We start from the raw sequence: 16,332 nt of genomic DNA, 5'->3' as shown, positions 1-16,332 counted from the left end.
GAAAAAAAAGGGAACATAAGCCCAATTAAAGTCAGGAAACTTAGACTTAATAACAAAGCGAATAGAGTATTTTGTATTTTTGATAACAAATTACTTATGATGGAGTTAGTCACAAAAAGCGCGGATTGACATGTATTCAGCTCACCTCCTCCACACGATACGGAACACTCTCCGTACGTCCCATAGAACCAGTCATAGGTCTCTGCTTCTGCCTGTGTAATTTCCTTTGGAACGCTGTATTCATATGTAATGCCAGGGTTTCGTTCTTGGTACAGCATCTGGAACAAAACACTTCTATGGTAATGGAAAAGGAAAGAATTTAAAATCTGAAGATACTTTAATAAAAAAATTACTTTCTAAGTGCATTAAATGTATGTCAGACTATGCAGCACTGTACTGACTATGCAAATTCAACTAGCCACTGGCAGTTTCAAAGACTAATAAAAAAGAGAGAGTAAACCACGTGCATACAACATTGCGTATACAACTGCCGCGATCACCTACATACACTCGGATTTTGTAATACTGGTGTTATAAACTCCTCTCATGACCACCCAATGAAATCCCTTACTCATATTACGTACCACAATAATCAGGTTTTCCGTGGTAGGTCCCTTCGCCCGCAAGATTTCGGGAGCGAAAATCCCTCCTCCGTTCGCTTTTCTCTCGTAATGGACAGTTGTACCAGCAAACTGCATGGCTCGGGGGAAGTCTATCCTCCAGTTTCCATTCAGATAGAAGTATCCTGTCATGTTTCTCACAGCTTTGTGAAACAAAAGAGGAAAGATTAATTTGAAAACTAGAGAAGACGAAATTTGGGTTGCATGAACGAATAAAAAAACAAACAAACATAATGAATGGTAATATCTTCACCCTTGAAAAAATTGAACGTCTCGTATATTTGCAATTCCTATACCGTTATTTGATTTTATTCTTACCCAGATAATTGTTGGACGCTCTAAGTTCTTCCACATAAATGTTGGTAGCTCCTGCCGGAATGAGAACAATGTCATTGTATCCCTGAGTCAGAGTCTCCTTCGTGAATTCGCCGGTAATCGTGTTGCAAGTGGAACTGTCGCCTCCACACACCCTGCACTTGTCTTCCTTGGCGGATGATCCCAGAATCTTGTCACATCCCACTGGCTGCAACAGATCAGTGTCCACCAAAGGTTAACGTTACTCAAATGCTGACGGGGAAACATTGAGAAGTAACATGACTAATCTATCGGGGTAGTGGCGGCTGTCATCCACCACAGGGTTCAGTGACTTCCAATTGAATTGAATACAGAATTTAGACCAAAGGCCAAGCACTGGGTCCCATGTATATGTACCAGCTACTAAATAAATATAGAGAAAAGCTAGTTTTGCAAAAGAAAACAACAATTACCAGAAACATCCATGATTTGCAGCAAGACCTAAAACAGATAAATAGAAACAGGATTATGAGTAAGACAAAATTCCGTATCAATGAAAGTATCTTGTATACAGCAGCATATTAGAGAGAATAGATGCAATTATAACTGAACCTGGGCAGGCACTGGACAATATGAATGAATAATTGCTATGAAACCATTCAAAATCATTAAGTTTTACGAAATCTATTGTCCTCATCGTCAGAAGAAGGCGGATAGGACAGCGGTCCCCGTGAAGCTTAAAGAGTTTTAAAATTGTATTTTCAATAATACGCCAAGATTTAAATATAAGAAATGGGTCTTAAATTATTCTCATCTTTAAAGAAAGTTACTGTTTTCATAGTTTTTAATAATTTTAAAGTTAGTAGAGAGCCAATGTAGCATTGTACGTACTCAAACACAAACCACAGATAATGATTTCACAATAAATTCACTAATAATATGGATTCCCAAGTACGTACTTCGCCAATTCGATCATATACAACATCTTGAAAAAGTTGCATATACGTCATAAATGAACTGGTGTCTAACATAGAAGCCCACATATCCACCACACTCAGAATGAAATACGACTCACCATGCATCGACCGTCGACGCAGATGTCGAGGCCTTCACTATCACAGGGCGTTCCGTCGACCACCTTGGGAGCGTGGCGGTAGTAAAATCGTTCTCCCTGAGGCTGGCAGTTCAACTCGCATTTCTTCGGCGCCTTCAGGTAGGGCACCCAGCTGTGGTAACAAAACTCAATATTAATGTCGCCTCTAGCTTAATGGAAATGGCTTCTACAAAACCACTGAATATAAGACAGCGAACTTTGAATGAATTGTCCTTACGTGGAAGATTCTTCCGTCCCCTCCCCTATGCACTTACCAGAAAATAATAAAAAATCAACAAAGTAATGTCACGTGCTTATCTCCGAGCTATACAGCATATAATAACACACTGTTGATGTTGGTTTCTTTACTGGTGTTTCGTCTATAAATATACATACATTCATCCGGCAAAGCTAAAATCACAAACCCATTAAGATGATGTGAATAAAATCAATTTGGCTTTTGAATGAAACATATTTCATATATTTATTTTTAAAAAAAGCACGTTCAGCGAAAACATTATTTTCCTTTTCCATTAAAAGCAGATGCTGTATACCTGGTTTCTGAAAGTTGTCACACACTAATGAACACATTACTATAATGGTGCCTTTGAGATTTTACTAAATCAAAAGTTAAATGAAAAGGACGAGTTGTCTGCAGTTTGCCAGAAAAACATCACTCTACCTACAACTGCCAATTCGTAAGAAATTTCTTCATCAGTTTATCAAGAGTTTAACAAATATCTACTAAGATACCATTAAGCATAAATTACCGGAAAACTACAGGAGGTCACACAAATACCTTGTGATCAATTAAAATTCGAAAGTGAATGTTTGACGTTGGAAAAGTACTGAAAAGGACATCTATAGACTACACTATCGCAGGTATGGAATGCATAATATGAAAATCCCATATGATTTTTTTTAAACATGCCACCACCTTTGGTTAATTTTTTTTTTATATTAAACATGCAAATGGATCTAACAACTGTTACATATAAACAAAAATGAAATTATGATAATTCCCGACTACTGCTACAATTAATTTCTCATGCAACTCAACAGTTTTAGTATGGTTTTTAATTTTAGTATGGAGTTTAATGATTAAAAATGCCTCACACACTACAACCCAAATAAATGGTTTGCATCTGATAATTACGGTAATTGGTTTAAGGATAAAGCAGAATTAAACTGAAAAAATGCAATCACACCATAGACTGCTGGAAAAATCCAAAATTAATCCTTTCAGTGTAGTGCTTAATTGTTAAAATGGATCACCCAATATAGTTAAACACAATGACCTACTACGGGTAGGTCATTGTGAGTTGACAATATTAAAGTTTTTTTTTTTTAAGGGTAAGTTGTTTTAGGGGTAAAGCAAGATAAAAATGATATAAGCGGAATATGTCTGCGTAGAGACCATATCACCACCAAGCAACCTGGAGGGAGAAAGTGCCACAATAAAAACGAGCAAATATTAATTGCATTTCATTGCCTTTAGCAACGACCAGACGTACCTGAAAGAAGAAGCACATGCTGAACCCTTTTCCCTACTTTAAAAACTACTAGTGACAAAATATTAGAATTAAAACATGAAAGTTGCCGAGGAATCATTCTCAGTCAATCAAGATGAGTCTAATGGAATCTAGGACAATTGCCAAATTCATTTCGACGTCAGTAGTTCACAATCAACAGATGTCGAAAGCCAGCTCAAATTCTATCTTTGTTTTGGCGTAAAATGAGCACCTCTGAGGCTCTCCAGAAAAAAGAAGTGAAGAGACTTGTTCTGTTACTCTGTCACTAGCAATTCAGACCATTATACCATGCAGACTGATACAAATTGCTGTTATTTTCCGAAACAAGTCAAAGGCTCCCGTGTGTCTTTGGTTAAGCGCGAGCGAGTGGGTGTGCTTGAGAGCAGTGAATCAAAATACCTCTGCTCTTCTGGCTGGCAGTTGAGTTCACATTTCGCAGGATCGTCCAGATAAGGCACCCAACTGTGGAGTGAATTTCACAATATCATGAGCATCAGGTTGAGGATCATCAAGATCGCTAATGCAAGGAAACAAACACATGGATCATGGGAACGAAAAACAAGAAGCTGAACAAAAGCTGACAACGAAATGAGAGGATATCACAGTTACGTATAATTGAGGTCGCAAATATATGCTTTCTGCCAAAGGAGACAGTATAAGCAGTGTGATTACACTAACAGGGAAGCAAGAAAGAAAACGATAAAGTCTATAACACGATACATATTTCAAAAAAGCATCTGCACATAAAACGGAAACAATGAAGTGAAGGATGAAATACATGTCAGGTTACAATAAAAGTAGATATAGTGTTGACAGAAAGAGAGAGAGAGAGAGAGAGAGAGAGAGAGAGAGAGAGAGAGAGAGAGAGAGAGAGAGAAAAATTTTGCATGAATTTTTCCTATAAATAAATGCTACATGTTGGACATCAATTAAAAACAGACTTAACATGAAACGATAAAGAATTAAACTGCATAAAAAAAATGCGAGTTTTATGCATGACTCTTGACATCTTGCAAAGAACTACCTCTAAACAACTGCTGGTATGTTTACGGCCTACGAAAACACGACAAGCATATTAAACACATTGTCATTTATTCTTAATTTAGTTGGATACATTTAACGCGACGTTAACAAGTACGAACTCTATTTTGAAGTCAATTAAAGCTTCGTTCGTTTGCATGTCAAGTGAAAGCAACCACATTTAATACAAAATATGCCTACATAAACTGTATAATCCATTTACCTACAGCTTTAGTTCTCAACATAGGGAATAAGTCTGATAAAAGGAAGGTGCATAACCTGGAAGGCATATTTGTTTTATTGTGAAGAGATCATGTGTGGAATAAGACACAGACTTTCGACAAACAGTAAAATAGACATTAACTCATGAACATTCAGGCAGTGGAAAACACATATAAAATCCAATACAGTACTAAACTGAAATCTAGTCGTTGTATAAGAGAGAAAAGATGACTTACTTGTAATATTTTCCTTCGAATGGGACATTGTTGAATCGCGCACATTGTTCTTCTCTGTAATCCTTGGAGCCTGATTGACACGGCTGTGCAAGCGAATGAAAATAAATAATTCTGAGTAACCAAATAAACAAATGTCAAGAAATACTAATGTAGTGACAATATTTATCTTCAATAGTATATAACAGAAAAAAGAAATCAACTTATATTATACTCGCGCTTACAAGACTATACATAATATTATGCGGAGGGCCATAATGTGTGCATGACTCGTTATAAATAAACAAACAACTCGTTATAAATAGACAAGCAAGAAAGTAATAGGAAAAGACTAGGGCCAGTTTCGTCTTTTGTTTATGAAGTCTCACGATCTAAAAAAAAAATGGAGAAGATTAAAGACACCACTTTAATTACAAAAAATATAAATATAAAACCAATATCTGGACTCTCAATTGAAAATCGTCTACACAAGAATGTTATACCACCTCTTCAATCACTTGTCTCACATAAATTGAATAAATTAACAAATAATAAGTAAAGCAAGAGCAAAAGGAAATGAAAAGAGATAGCAAAACTCTGAGAACAAAAATTATAATTACCAATCGAAAAAAACTAAAAAATTTTGGTACTAAAAGAACGGCACGGAAAACGAGAGGGTTTAATTTCACTGGAGACAATCGAAGGAAGTGATTCCAAACAAAGGGAAAGGAACGAGAAAATAACGAAAAGAAGATGAAAGTGACTTAGAAGTCAATGATTAGATGAACTCGAGTGAAAAAATTAAATTGTTCGGTACCAGTTCTCCTCGTAAAACGTATGATGAGAGTCAGTTTCCAATTACTAATAAGGGCAATCATCTTATTAAGAAACGTGAATCATAATATTAACGGCAGGAATTATAATTTTCTTCTACGCTGCTGATGAGGATAGCAGCTGGAGTCTTAACTGATGTATTTGTGAGTTATCTACGAACTGGCAAAGTCAAATAATGTGGACGTACGCAAGCGTGCTTGTTTGCGTAAAAACAAAAACACGCAGAGGCCTCCGTGATGCTCTCTTACTGAACGCAAAATAATCAAGTTGACTATTTGTAGCCCCGTGACCCCAAAGTTTTATATAGATATGACAGACTAACTTCATTTTTCTCTACTGAAACTTGTAAAATATGGCTTGCGGTAGTGAGTCAAACAATTGTGCCCACATGTTCGAAAATGAAGAGCGTGTCATTGTTGACTTTAAAGACAGGGTCTGGTCAAACTGATTTTGACAAGTTAATATTGTGTTTTAGTTACGAAAGTGATAAGTTTTAAGTTTCTGCTTTCAAAAAATCTTGACTAAATAAAGTAGTGCACAAGATGTATTACAGCTGAGGGACAATATAATCGAAATGAACAGTCCACAGATACTTATTAGTGATCAAGAAAGGGTAACTAATTATAAAAGCTGCTATTATGTTTTTACAGGAAAACTTTCAAGGCTGAAGCATACAAGAATGAGGCAATGAAATGAGTACACAGCTAAAGATTCCACGGCAACGGTGTTTTCTGGCAAGAAACCACAGCACATTAGATATACTCGGTTGTTTCTCGACAGTGATAGATACATTCGAGATTCAGCCATATATGCTAAAATTCAAAGCCCACATCTTGTTGAAAAGATATACATGATAGTTGTTGAAGGGTAACTTCATCTTAAATACTGAGATGACAGATATTCTTCGATGGTAACCGTGTCATACTACTAAAGAAAACTACAGCAGTAAATAATGACTGGACGCTGTACCGAGACGACACAAACCCTGCTACAAAGGTCTCAATAAAGTCTCTGCGGAGATATCCTTCCCACCTTTTTTCATAAGAGGGCATTCCATGAGATCAGTTCTATGTTTGTTCAACTTTTGATATTGGCGAAGACAAAGACAGCAATATGAGATGGTATTATTTTGATAATGACTTTACTACTCCGCTCACACCTCAACTTGCTTTTATGGGCTGCCTCTACGTTTGTGTGTGAACGTTTTTATTTTACAATGGAACGGTACAGACAATGCAGTTTGGATCTCGTCAGTATTTCCTTGCAACGGCTAAAGTTTTTTATTTTTATTATATCTCACGCGATACGTTAGTTTTCCACCCGATACGATAAAGCTCCCTTCTCTTCAGCTGTTATTATTATTATTATTATTATTATTATTATTATTATTATTATTATTATTATTATTATTATTATTATTATTGACTCCATGAATAATTCAAAGCAAATCTTCCTTGCCTTTGACCTTGCTACTACTTTTTCTTTGGTTTCCCAACCTCTCTCCTACAGAATCAACTTGGGAGACTGTTGAGTCAGCAATTCCTGCTTCATCCCTATTCTATCTACGACTAAAAGTGAAAAGGCGTAATTAACGACCTTCTGTGCGTGCAGCAGTTTTCCTCGATATATAAGGGTCACTTTCTTGAGGATCAGAAAACTTATACCCGTAGGGGGTAGTGCCCGGTGTACTGAAGCATTACTTAAGACTTTTTGCAGCGTCCCTTAAGCCACTAGCTGTAACCCCTTTCATTCTTTTTATTGTACCTCCGTTCATATTCTTTTTCTTCCGTCTTACTCGCCACCCCTTCCTAACAATCATTTCACAGTACAACAGCGGATGTTTCCTCCTGTTACATTTCTGAAACCTTTTCTCTAAATTTTCAGCGCAGAATGCCCTCATAAGTTCCATTACTTGACTTTAGCCTTAATTTTATATTCCGTTTCCAGAAAACTTATATTTAAGTTTAGCCATAGCTGTGGGGATGAAGATTTCCGAAATAAATATTTCGTGTAGAACAGATATTACTTCTATGCACCTGTTTTTATTCATGCAGCATGAACAATAGCAATCAAGTGAACCGTGAATTTCTTAACATTAAATATAAGATGATTTAATCCACAATAACATATTTACAAAGCACTTGGGAAAACGTAACATATCACAACTGAACAGTCACACTTAGCATTCACATAAAGGGCACCACTGATATGTCTTTTTATAGCAAAATGTTGCAATAATTCTTATTGGGTATTAGCAGTGGATAAGATAAAACAAGAAATCAGGATACGATAATTGTAACTAAACGGGGAACTATTAATGGCGACCAAATATTTATAAATATCACAAAAACTGAAAGACAGTTGAAAGTTACTGTAATGATACAGCATGATGCCCAGACTGAAAAAGCCTATATCTGAAACTCCTTTCATGTTGATGGCAACGAACGAAGGAGAGAGAGAGAGAGAGAGAGAGAGAGAGAGAGAGAGAGAGAGAGAGAGAGAGGACGGGGGGTGAGGATGGCTATGAAAAACAGTGGTGTATCCTTTCATCCACGGCTGTATCTTCTACCCTGACAAAACACACTTTTTCTATTTTCCTTTCGTTTTTAATGAAACATCAGACGGTCCCGTCAATCACTGCCCTTATTTCTTTGCTTCAAATAACTAGAAAATTATGGGAATATACCTCCAGAGAAATATGGAAGCGTGGAAATTATTGTAAAAAAATGATGCTGTTGTAAGTGAAATAAACATGAATGAAGAACAGTTCTCTTCCGGCAAAATTAAATGAATCTGAAGGATGAATGAACAGAGGACATTCTTGACCTTTGATCGCGAGGAGAATTTGCTACTCAGATTACTTAAGTGAACGCAGAGCCTGCTTGCAGGCACAACATGCACAAACAACACATACTTTCGCCTGAAGACTCAACGAAGTGTCGGTGACCTATGCTGTTGTGGCATCAGTGTGCTATAAATCAATCGATCTAGACTAGACCCTATGCCCAAACAAACCCAGCTTTCTCATACTGAAGCTATCGTGACTGTCTGTGGGGTTGATGGTTGTCTCTTCAATTTCCTATCAGTACTTTTTGGAGAGTAATGAAAAAGTGAAAAAAAAATATTATAGATAGGTGGTTTCTTGTCTTTCCGCTATTTCTATGCAAAGGACGTGAACACCGGAAAAGGCCACTCTTCTGATAAGCGATTTCTATCCATTTCTCAAGAAGCAGAAAAATATTCCGAAGCGAACCAGGCGTTTGAGATAAAATTAAGTATATCTTAGTTTTACCAGGCCACTGAGCTGATTAATAGCTCTCCTAGGGCTGGCCCAAGGGATTAGATATTTTTACGTGGCTAGGAACCAATTGGTCACCTAGCAACGGGACCTACAGCTTTTTGTGAGATCCGAACCCCATTATATCGAGAAATGAATTTCTATCACCAGAAAGAAATTCGTCTGATTCCGCGTTGGCCAAGCCGAGAATCGAACTTCGGACCACCGGATTGGTAGCCAAGCGCGAAAACCACTCGTCCAACGAGGAACTTAGGTTTTTGAGATAGATAAACATAATATTATGTTTAGCTTTTTGAGCTAGATAAACATAATAGTAGACATAAGTTATAACTATGAATTTTATTAATAAACAGCTTTATATTTTGTAAAAAAAAAATATTGACGGCAAAATTCAGCTTTTCCTTTGTGTGGAACCTTGTTACTTGCTTACTAAAGCTCTAGGGAAGTGAAATTCCCTCTCTCTCTCTCTCTCTCTCTCTCTCTCTCTCTCTCTCTCTCTCTCTCTCTCTCTCTCTCATTATAGAGCTACTGGAAAGCAAAAACTAAGGGAAAGCAATCATGAACACACAATGGAAACCAGCTAATGAATTATACATAAAACAGCTAGAGTACTCACGTTCACATTGCAAGACTCATATTTCTTGGATTTCCCACTGCAGGCATCCGGGCTGAAAAGTAAATTGATCTAATATTAATTTTCGTTAATAGACGAATAAGTAACATTAATTATCACGGGCAATGCAATAGCTCCTCTAGCACAATGAAAGAAATGCAAAAGAAAGAGGCTCGTGTTATTTAAGCTCTTCATCCCAGTTTTCGAGGTAATAAAAATGGCGTCATCAGACGTCCAGCATAGCCAGGAAACGTGCAAGATTTTCCCCTCATGCATAAGTTGTATAGATTATATTCCTAACTTAACGTGAAGTGGTCTCCGTAATTAATGCTCATACTTAGTACTACTTATACTAACAACAAGGCTCAAATAAAAAGGACAAATATTAAACACGTTCATATACTCTCAGTTATGAGTGGAAGCACAAAATAATTGAACAGAAACATAGCCTAAATTCAGTACACCAAATAAGTTAAACTTGCTAAATTCTACGGTCAAAGGGAGCCTTGTTTCACTAACGAAAATTAAAATAAATATGCTATATTTTATTGGAAATCATTTTTCTGTACTGTTCAACATGCACAGTATTTACTTTTTATATTTTCATTCTAATAAATAAATAATAGGCGAAACACCTTTTTCAGGCCTTTCTAGGCTCTTCCATCGACCTTTCCTACACCTCGCCCCCACCAACAAGAACAACAACAAAGTAGTTTGTAAGCTTACTCCCCGAGTAAGTGAAAATTAAGAAACAACTTGATACTTATTTTCTTTATTGGTGCGCTCCCTTGGCCTAGGTCAGGTCTATATTTTATTGCAGAAGTCTTGGTTTTACTTTTACGTCTAAGGCCTTTGTGAGAAGGATTGGATAACATGTGAAGTTAAATAGAAACTTGTAACTAGATCGCCAATGATGCGCTACCACGGAAACTTACAAGTCAATATCATGAGTAAAACGACATAAGTAGTTTTCTCAGTTCAGACCTTTGTCTGAACCGAGAAAATTATCCGTAAAAATGCACAGTTGTTTCAGCTCAGAACTTTGTTATAAGAAAAGATTAAAGGAGTAGAAACTAAAAATTCCGTCTCTAATACAAAAACTGATGAACTATACTAAACAAAACAACGCATGAGCGCCAACACTAATTTATATATATACATATACATTGTATATTTGTATATATACATACAATACATTATATATATTATATATATATATATATATATATAAAAATATATATATATGATATATAATATATGTATATATATTAAAATATAAGAATATAATATATATAATATATATATATATTATATATATATATATATATAGATATATATATATATATATATATAATATATATATAGATATATCATATATATATATATATATATATATATATATATACTATATATGTGTGTGTGAGTGCGCGCGCGCATGCATTATATAAGTAGCAAAGTGAAGGCGGTAGCACCAATCTGGAGACGTAGTACGTACCTGGTCCCCCGACAGTCCCTCGATCTATAAGCGACTCCTCCACCGCAGGACCTCGAGCAAGGAGAGATGGCGCTCCAAGGGCCCCAAGGACCTCTTTCCACTTCATTCTCTTCGTAAGGGTCCCACTGTCTCTTGGTTCGGTCGGTAGGAACCAAGCTGTGGCCGCTGAAACTGTCATAGAAGCTCTGCGAGATGGGAATTCTTTGGGCACCGTGGCGGTGCCGATGGCGGTGGTGATGTCGCTGGGAATGGTCGCCGCGGCATTCCACCTGAGGAGGAGAAGAAAATGGGAATCGATTAGGAATGTTATGCTGAATTACTATTATTAAATATTTAGTAATAATGGTCGTGTCTAGTTTAGATTACTTTTGCTAAAATTACATAAGCCTCTGGAGTTGCCTCTTAGTTCTAATCTCCGTAATTTTCCAATCTACTGGTATTATGTCTTCCAAAACATCGACAAATTCGCATTGTTAGTTTTCACACAATAAAGAGAGTAAAGATATTAATTAAGTAAACATTAGTGACTTTACAGCACCCGGCTTCTGATTAATCATTTATAATGAGGATTTCTATGGTATTTTGTTAATAACTAGGATCCCATTTTGCGAAGTACAAACTGTCACAGAAATTGGTTAAATTCGTTTTAGCAGTAAATGCACTTCAGCCACCTCCATTGTCAGAGTTTAATATCTGAGCTACGATTTACAAGTTCAACATCGATTAGACGAAAATTTGCTTGTTTTCTTATGGTATTATTAACTAGTTAAAATAAAAAAAGTTGGATATTTACTTTTCATGAAATCAGGCCCAAATCCTCAAAGATTTTTCATAGGTCGAGTCTCAAACTCTAAAATAATCAGGGTATACAGTCATCACAGCATATGAATGGCGTAAATTGGTTATTCACAGAACTTTTGAAAAGTCAACACGAATAAAAATGCATAGTTAGCATAGCTCAGACATTTGTTATAGGACGAGACGAAAGGATTAGGTTCCAACGGCATAATAAACAAAATCATTCACACAAAGGCGTCTGGGGACCATGAGAATTAGGAACGCCGTAAATAGCTGTTTGTTGCTGAGTACTGTTAGGGTTGCTACGGCGCATATTTCTTGTGTCTCTCTGCAGTTGTTGCAACGAAAGATGGGAAGGCAAGTTAAGATTTTTTGTTATTGGACCTCACTAAGCAGGAAGTTAAAATTCCATTCTGCATCCTGCACTCTTAGATCGTAAAATGCGCGCTGTGTGCTAAAGGCATTTCTCAACTACATGGTGCCGCACACACACACACACACACACACACACACAAATATCAGATCAACATTATATATTTTACACTTGTATTTTACCATGTATTTTACTTTATCACTGAACTAAAAAAAATGAACTAACATATAAATTTTTGAATTCCTTCTTTCATTCCAGGATGCTGCATGCAGTTCGCAAGTTTTTGTCCTATTTTAACAACGACTGTTTTCTGTACCATTTAACTGTACCAAATTTCCTGTTTTTCTTTTGTGTGTGTGTTTTTATTTTACTTTATTTTTAACGACGAGTATTTTTTTTTTTTACCAAATAAACTACCAAAATTTCCTGTTTTTTTTTCTTACCAATAATTAGTGTTGTTACCAAATTACCGAATAAACTGTAGCCAATTTCCTGATTTCTTTGTGGGCCACCCTGTACCTGTGACGTCAAGGCAAAAGACCGGAGAAGAGAAAGAAAAGAAAGCTGTAACGAAAGAAACGACTGAAATAACAATACGCGGACGACTCGGCTGCTACGTAACCTTAAACCCTCTGACTTCATTCTCCAGTTTTATACTATTTACTTTTTGATAATGCTGTGCATAGTTGTACAGATTACTAACGTTTACATTTCTTAAAAAGTATCTGATTACAAAACGCTGAGTTTTTAATGGTAATGGTCATACCAGATTCCTCGGTGCTTGGAATCTTTTGCCATACAACTTTTCTCCCTGATGTGTCATATTTTTACATTAAGAATCGCTATGTACGTACAATGTTGATAAGCAGAAAATAATGTTTTCGGAATTTGGCTCTATAAGATGAAAATCAAAATTCAGCAACAGGAGTTTATGGGCGTTATGTTAAAAGACTAATAATTTGTTGCTTTTTTTGTTGTTCTTGTTTCGGCAAGTATCCGATTTATTAGACATTCTCATGAAAAAGAATAAATCAATTATTAAAAAACTTAATTAATATAAAAAAAATCTCTATCACTGCAGTACTTGCACCTCATCAGATTCGTAAAGAAAGAAGCAAAATGTAATAAGAGGCGGCTTGGGGGAAAAATAGCGTAACATTATAAAAAGTTTAAAAAATAAACTTCCAGCAATTTCACACCTAATGATTAGTGACTTCTGACAAAATAAAAAAGTTCGAATGACATCCTTTGGAAGCACAATTTGTCTTCTTGAACAGCAGCAAAAACAGTAGCGTTAACTGTAATAACAGTAACAATTAAGTAACTTCAACGTGATGAATCGAATTTATCCATCCGATTGCATTTTCTCCTCAGGATATAAAACTTCAATTTGGGAATTAATTTTAAATAGTTCTTTTTTTTTTTTTTTTTAAAGAAAATTGAGGCATAATTATCTGCACCAGTGATTCTTAAACCTGGGACACGAGACATGATAGCCAGTGCAATGATACTGTATATTTTCTGTATATTTTCATATGTTTGTATTGTATTTATATCGGATGGGGGAACAAGAACATTCTCCGAGATATCAAGGGGGTACGGGCCTGAAAAAGGTTAAGAACTACTGTATACTGATTTTTTGTATCAATTCTATCACGAACTACAGATGGCAAATGAACTTAATGAAATATAATATTTTACGAAATATCAATTAAATCACCAAATCTAGACAAAGAAAAAGAGATGGAAACCTTACGCGTTGTCATAATATGGCGACCAATTGCCGTAGAGAGTTTTAATCTGTTCTTTCAAGCAAAGATGCAGTCCTTAATTAAAGCTACTTCCTTATTACGTACTCCAAGATATTCAGGGCGTATCAAAACTTCATGAAACGGCCTCCTAAACCAATTTTATAAGCACGCACACATACTATATATATATATATATATAATATATATTATCTATATATATATATAGATATATATATTATATATATATATATCATTGAATCTTGTTTTATCAAGTCAAATAATAGAAATGTTCTAAATTTAAGTCTTGGTTTATTTAAACTTGATGCTTTCATAATGAAAAAAGTTGTAGATAAATATAAGCAACAAAATTAATATATTCAGTTTTTACATGTTTTGGACTGTAAAGATACTTTGTAATTTCGGTTAGGGTCAGAATCTGTTTAAGTTTGTGACCGTGTGATATCCGATAATCCTGGATTATCCCTTTTAATTTTTACCCTTTTGATAATTAACCATCTGGTATTCCTGATCTTGTTTGTACCTGAGGCCTTCCTCTCCGATTGTACTTTAGTAGCTCCTTGACGATGTCTGAATAAAGACGCTAGCGCTTGGATTCCTGACTATCATTTCCCGTGGTATTCGCTTATATATATATATATATATATATATATATATATATATTATATATATATATATAGATATATATATATATATATATATATATATGTTTGGTGTTTTGTTAGTCTCTTTTTTGTATACTGTATTATGTACTTTTTATGCTTTTACTTTTTACTGTCTGAACTTGTAAATTTTAATTGCATTGTGAATTAATTTTATGCTAGTAATGGATTTTATTCTGTCTTTTACTTTTCACAGACTGATGATGCACTAATTCATGAGTGCAAAAAGTTTTTGTTAATAAACTTGGCCTGTTAATATTTATATCACTGAATCTCCTGAAGTCTTTTTATCTATCTATCTATCTATCTACTATCTATCTATCTATCTATCTATTCTATATATATATACTATCTATATATATAATATATATATAGAATTAACTCCAAAAAAAAAAAAATGATAAAGGACACGTCTACAGTACATTCAAACTAAAATTGCCAAACTATAAATGAAATCCTTTTCAGAAAACTCAAGCAACATCAGCAACTTCACAGAAATGTCCGCCGGGCTCACCTCCTTCTGCCAGAGACACTTTTCAGTGTTCTGAAAATTGAAGTCGTCAAGTCCCAAAATCTCTGCCACCAACATTAGCATCGCAAAAAATAGTTTCAATTGTAAATTATTTTATTCTTCTGCAAACAACTCATTCCAAATCTCTACTTCCATTCCAACAGTGTTTCCGATATACTAAATTTCTCATTTTATAGTTTAGCTTTTATCTAACAGAGAGGATCTGATCTTGTTTTTCATCCTTGGGATGACAGTAGGGGAGACATGACACAGCCACCCTACCTTTGCAAACCGGTTTATCCCCCCTGGTTGGGGAGTAGATGGGGACTGGAAGGTAGGGGAGACATTCACCCTTCTAGTACAAACATGTGTTACAGTGTCGTTAAAGAATTAAGGAAATTATTCCAAAAAGGCATTAACTTATAAAGAACTTAGAGATGGCACGGATAAGAAAAAAGAGGGAAACAGGACAAAATAATTGTTTAAGAAAAGGATCGTTTTCCTCAAGCCGAAAACCTCTGTCACCCAAAGTACCAAAGATTAAGTGACCGGCCAGCGATATTTCCCAGACCACTCCAAGAGGTTGGAACTCCGAAAACCCATCGTCACACCTCATTAACGCCTACACCAGCCTACTTCCCATGATTAATCGGCGTTCCCTTCGTGTGACAGGTCAGAGAGAGCCATCTGGCATACGTTAGAAAGGAATTCTATGATCCCATGTTCAAAAGAGGGAAAGTGTTAAACTCGAGAGCTCCTCCCATTCCCAAAGGTAGACCTATGGATTTCGACGAATCAAGAAGCAGAGCCAGATAGTGGGACACCCCAGAAAATGTGTCTCAGCGAATGACCTACGAGATTGACCCAGGGATACACCCCCAAGAATCCAAGGCATCAAGCAGGAGGCATTTCCTAATTTAGAGTCTACAAATCACTGTAGAAGAAATGACAGGAAGGCGGTTTTGTATAAAGTCTGTAGCCACTAA

General features: G+C 35.8%; 1 protein-coding gene across 7 annotated transcripts in view; it reads right to left on the bottom strand.

Annotated features, from left to right (window-relative positions):
* Positions 1-16,332, bottom strand: part of LOC135216681 (papilin-like) — a 382,576-nt gene that overhangs the window by 68,329 nt on the left and 297,915 nt on the right. For 6 of the 7 annotated variants that reach the window (XM_064252077.1, XM_064252084.1, XM_064252080.1 and 3 more), the window contains exons 3-10: positions 11,234-11,502; positions 9,742-9,793; positions 5,018-5,100; positions 3,939-4,001; positions 1,990-2,140; positions 939-1,143; positions 585-763; positions 146-278 (exon numbers count right to left, since the gene is read on the bottom strand). In XM_064252077.1, the coding sequence (XP_064108147.1) occupies positions 146-278; positions 585-763; positions 939-1,143; positions 1,990-2,140; positions 3,939-4,001; positions 5,018-5,100; positions 9,742-9,793; positions 11,234-11,502 (1,135 nt within the window). The remainder of the gene's footprint in view (positions 1-145; positions 279-584; positions 764-938; positions 1,144-1,989; positions 2,141-3,938; positions 4,002-5,017; positions 5,101-9,741; positions 9,794-11,233; positions 11,503-16,332) is intronic. The other variant, XM_064252078.1, reaches the window with a different exon arrangement.

The sequence above is a fragment of the Macrobrachium nipponense genome, chromosome 6 (genome assembly GCF_015104395.2).
Source record: "Macrobrachium nipponense isolate FS-2020 chromosome 6, ASM1510439v2, whole genome shotgun sequence".
Lineage (NCBI taxonomy): Eukaryota > Metazoa > Arthropoda > Malacostraca > Decapoda > Palaemonidae > Macrobrachium > Macrobrachium nipponense.
The sequence above is the reverse complement of the archived record's forward strand: the minus strand, read 5'-3'. Positions and strand labels throughout refer to the sequence as shown.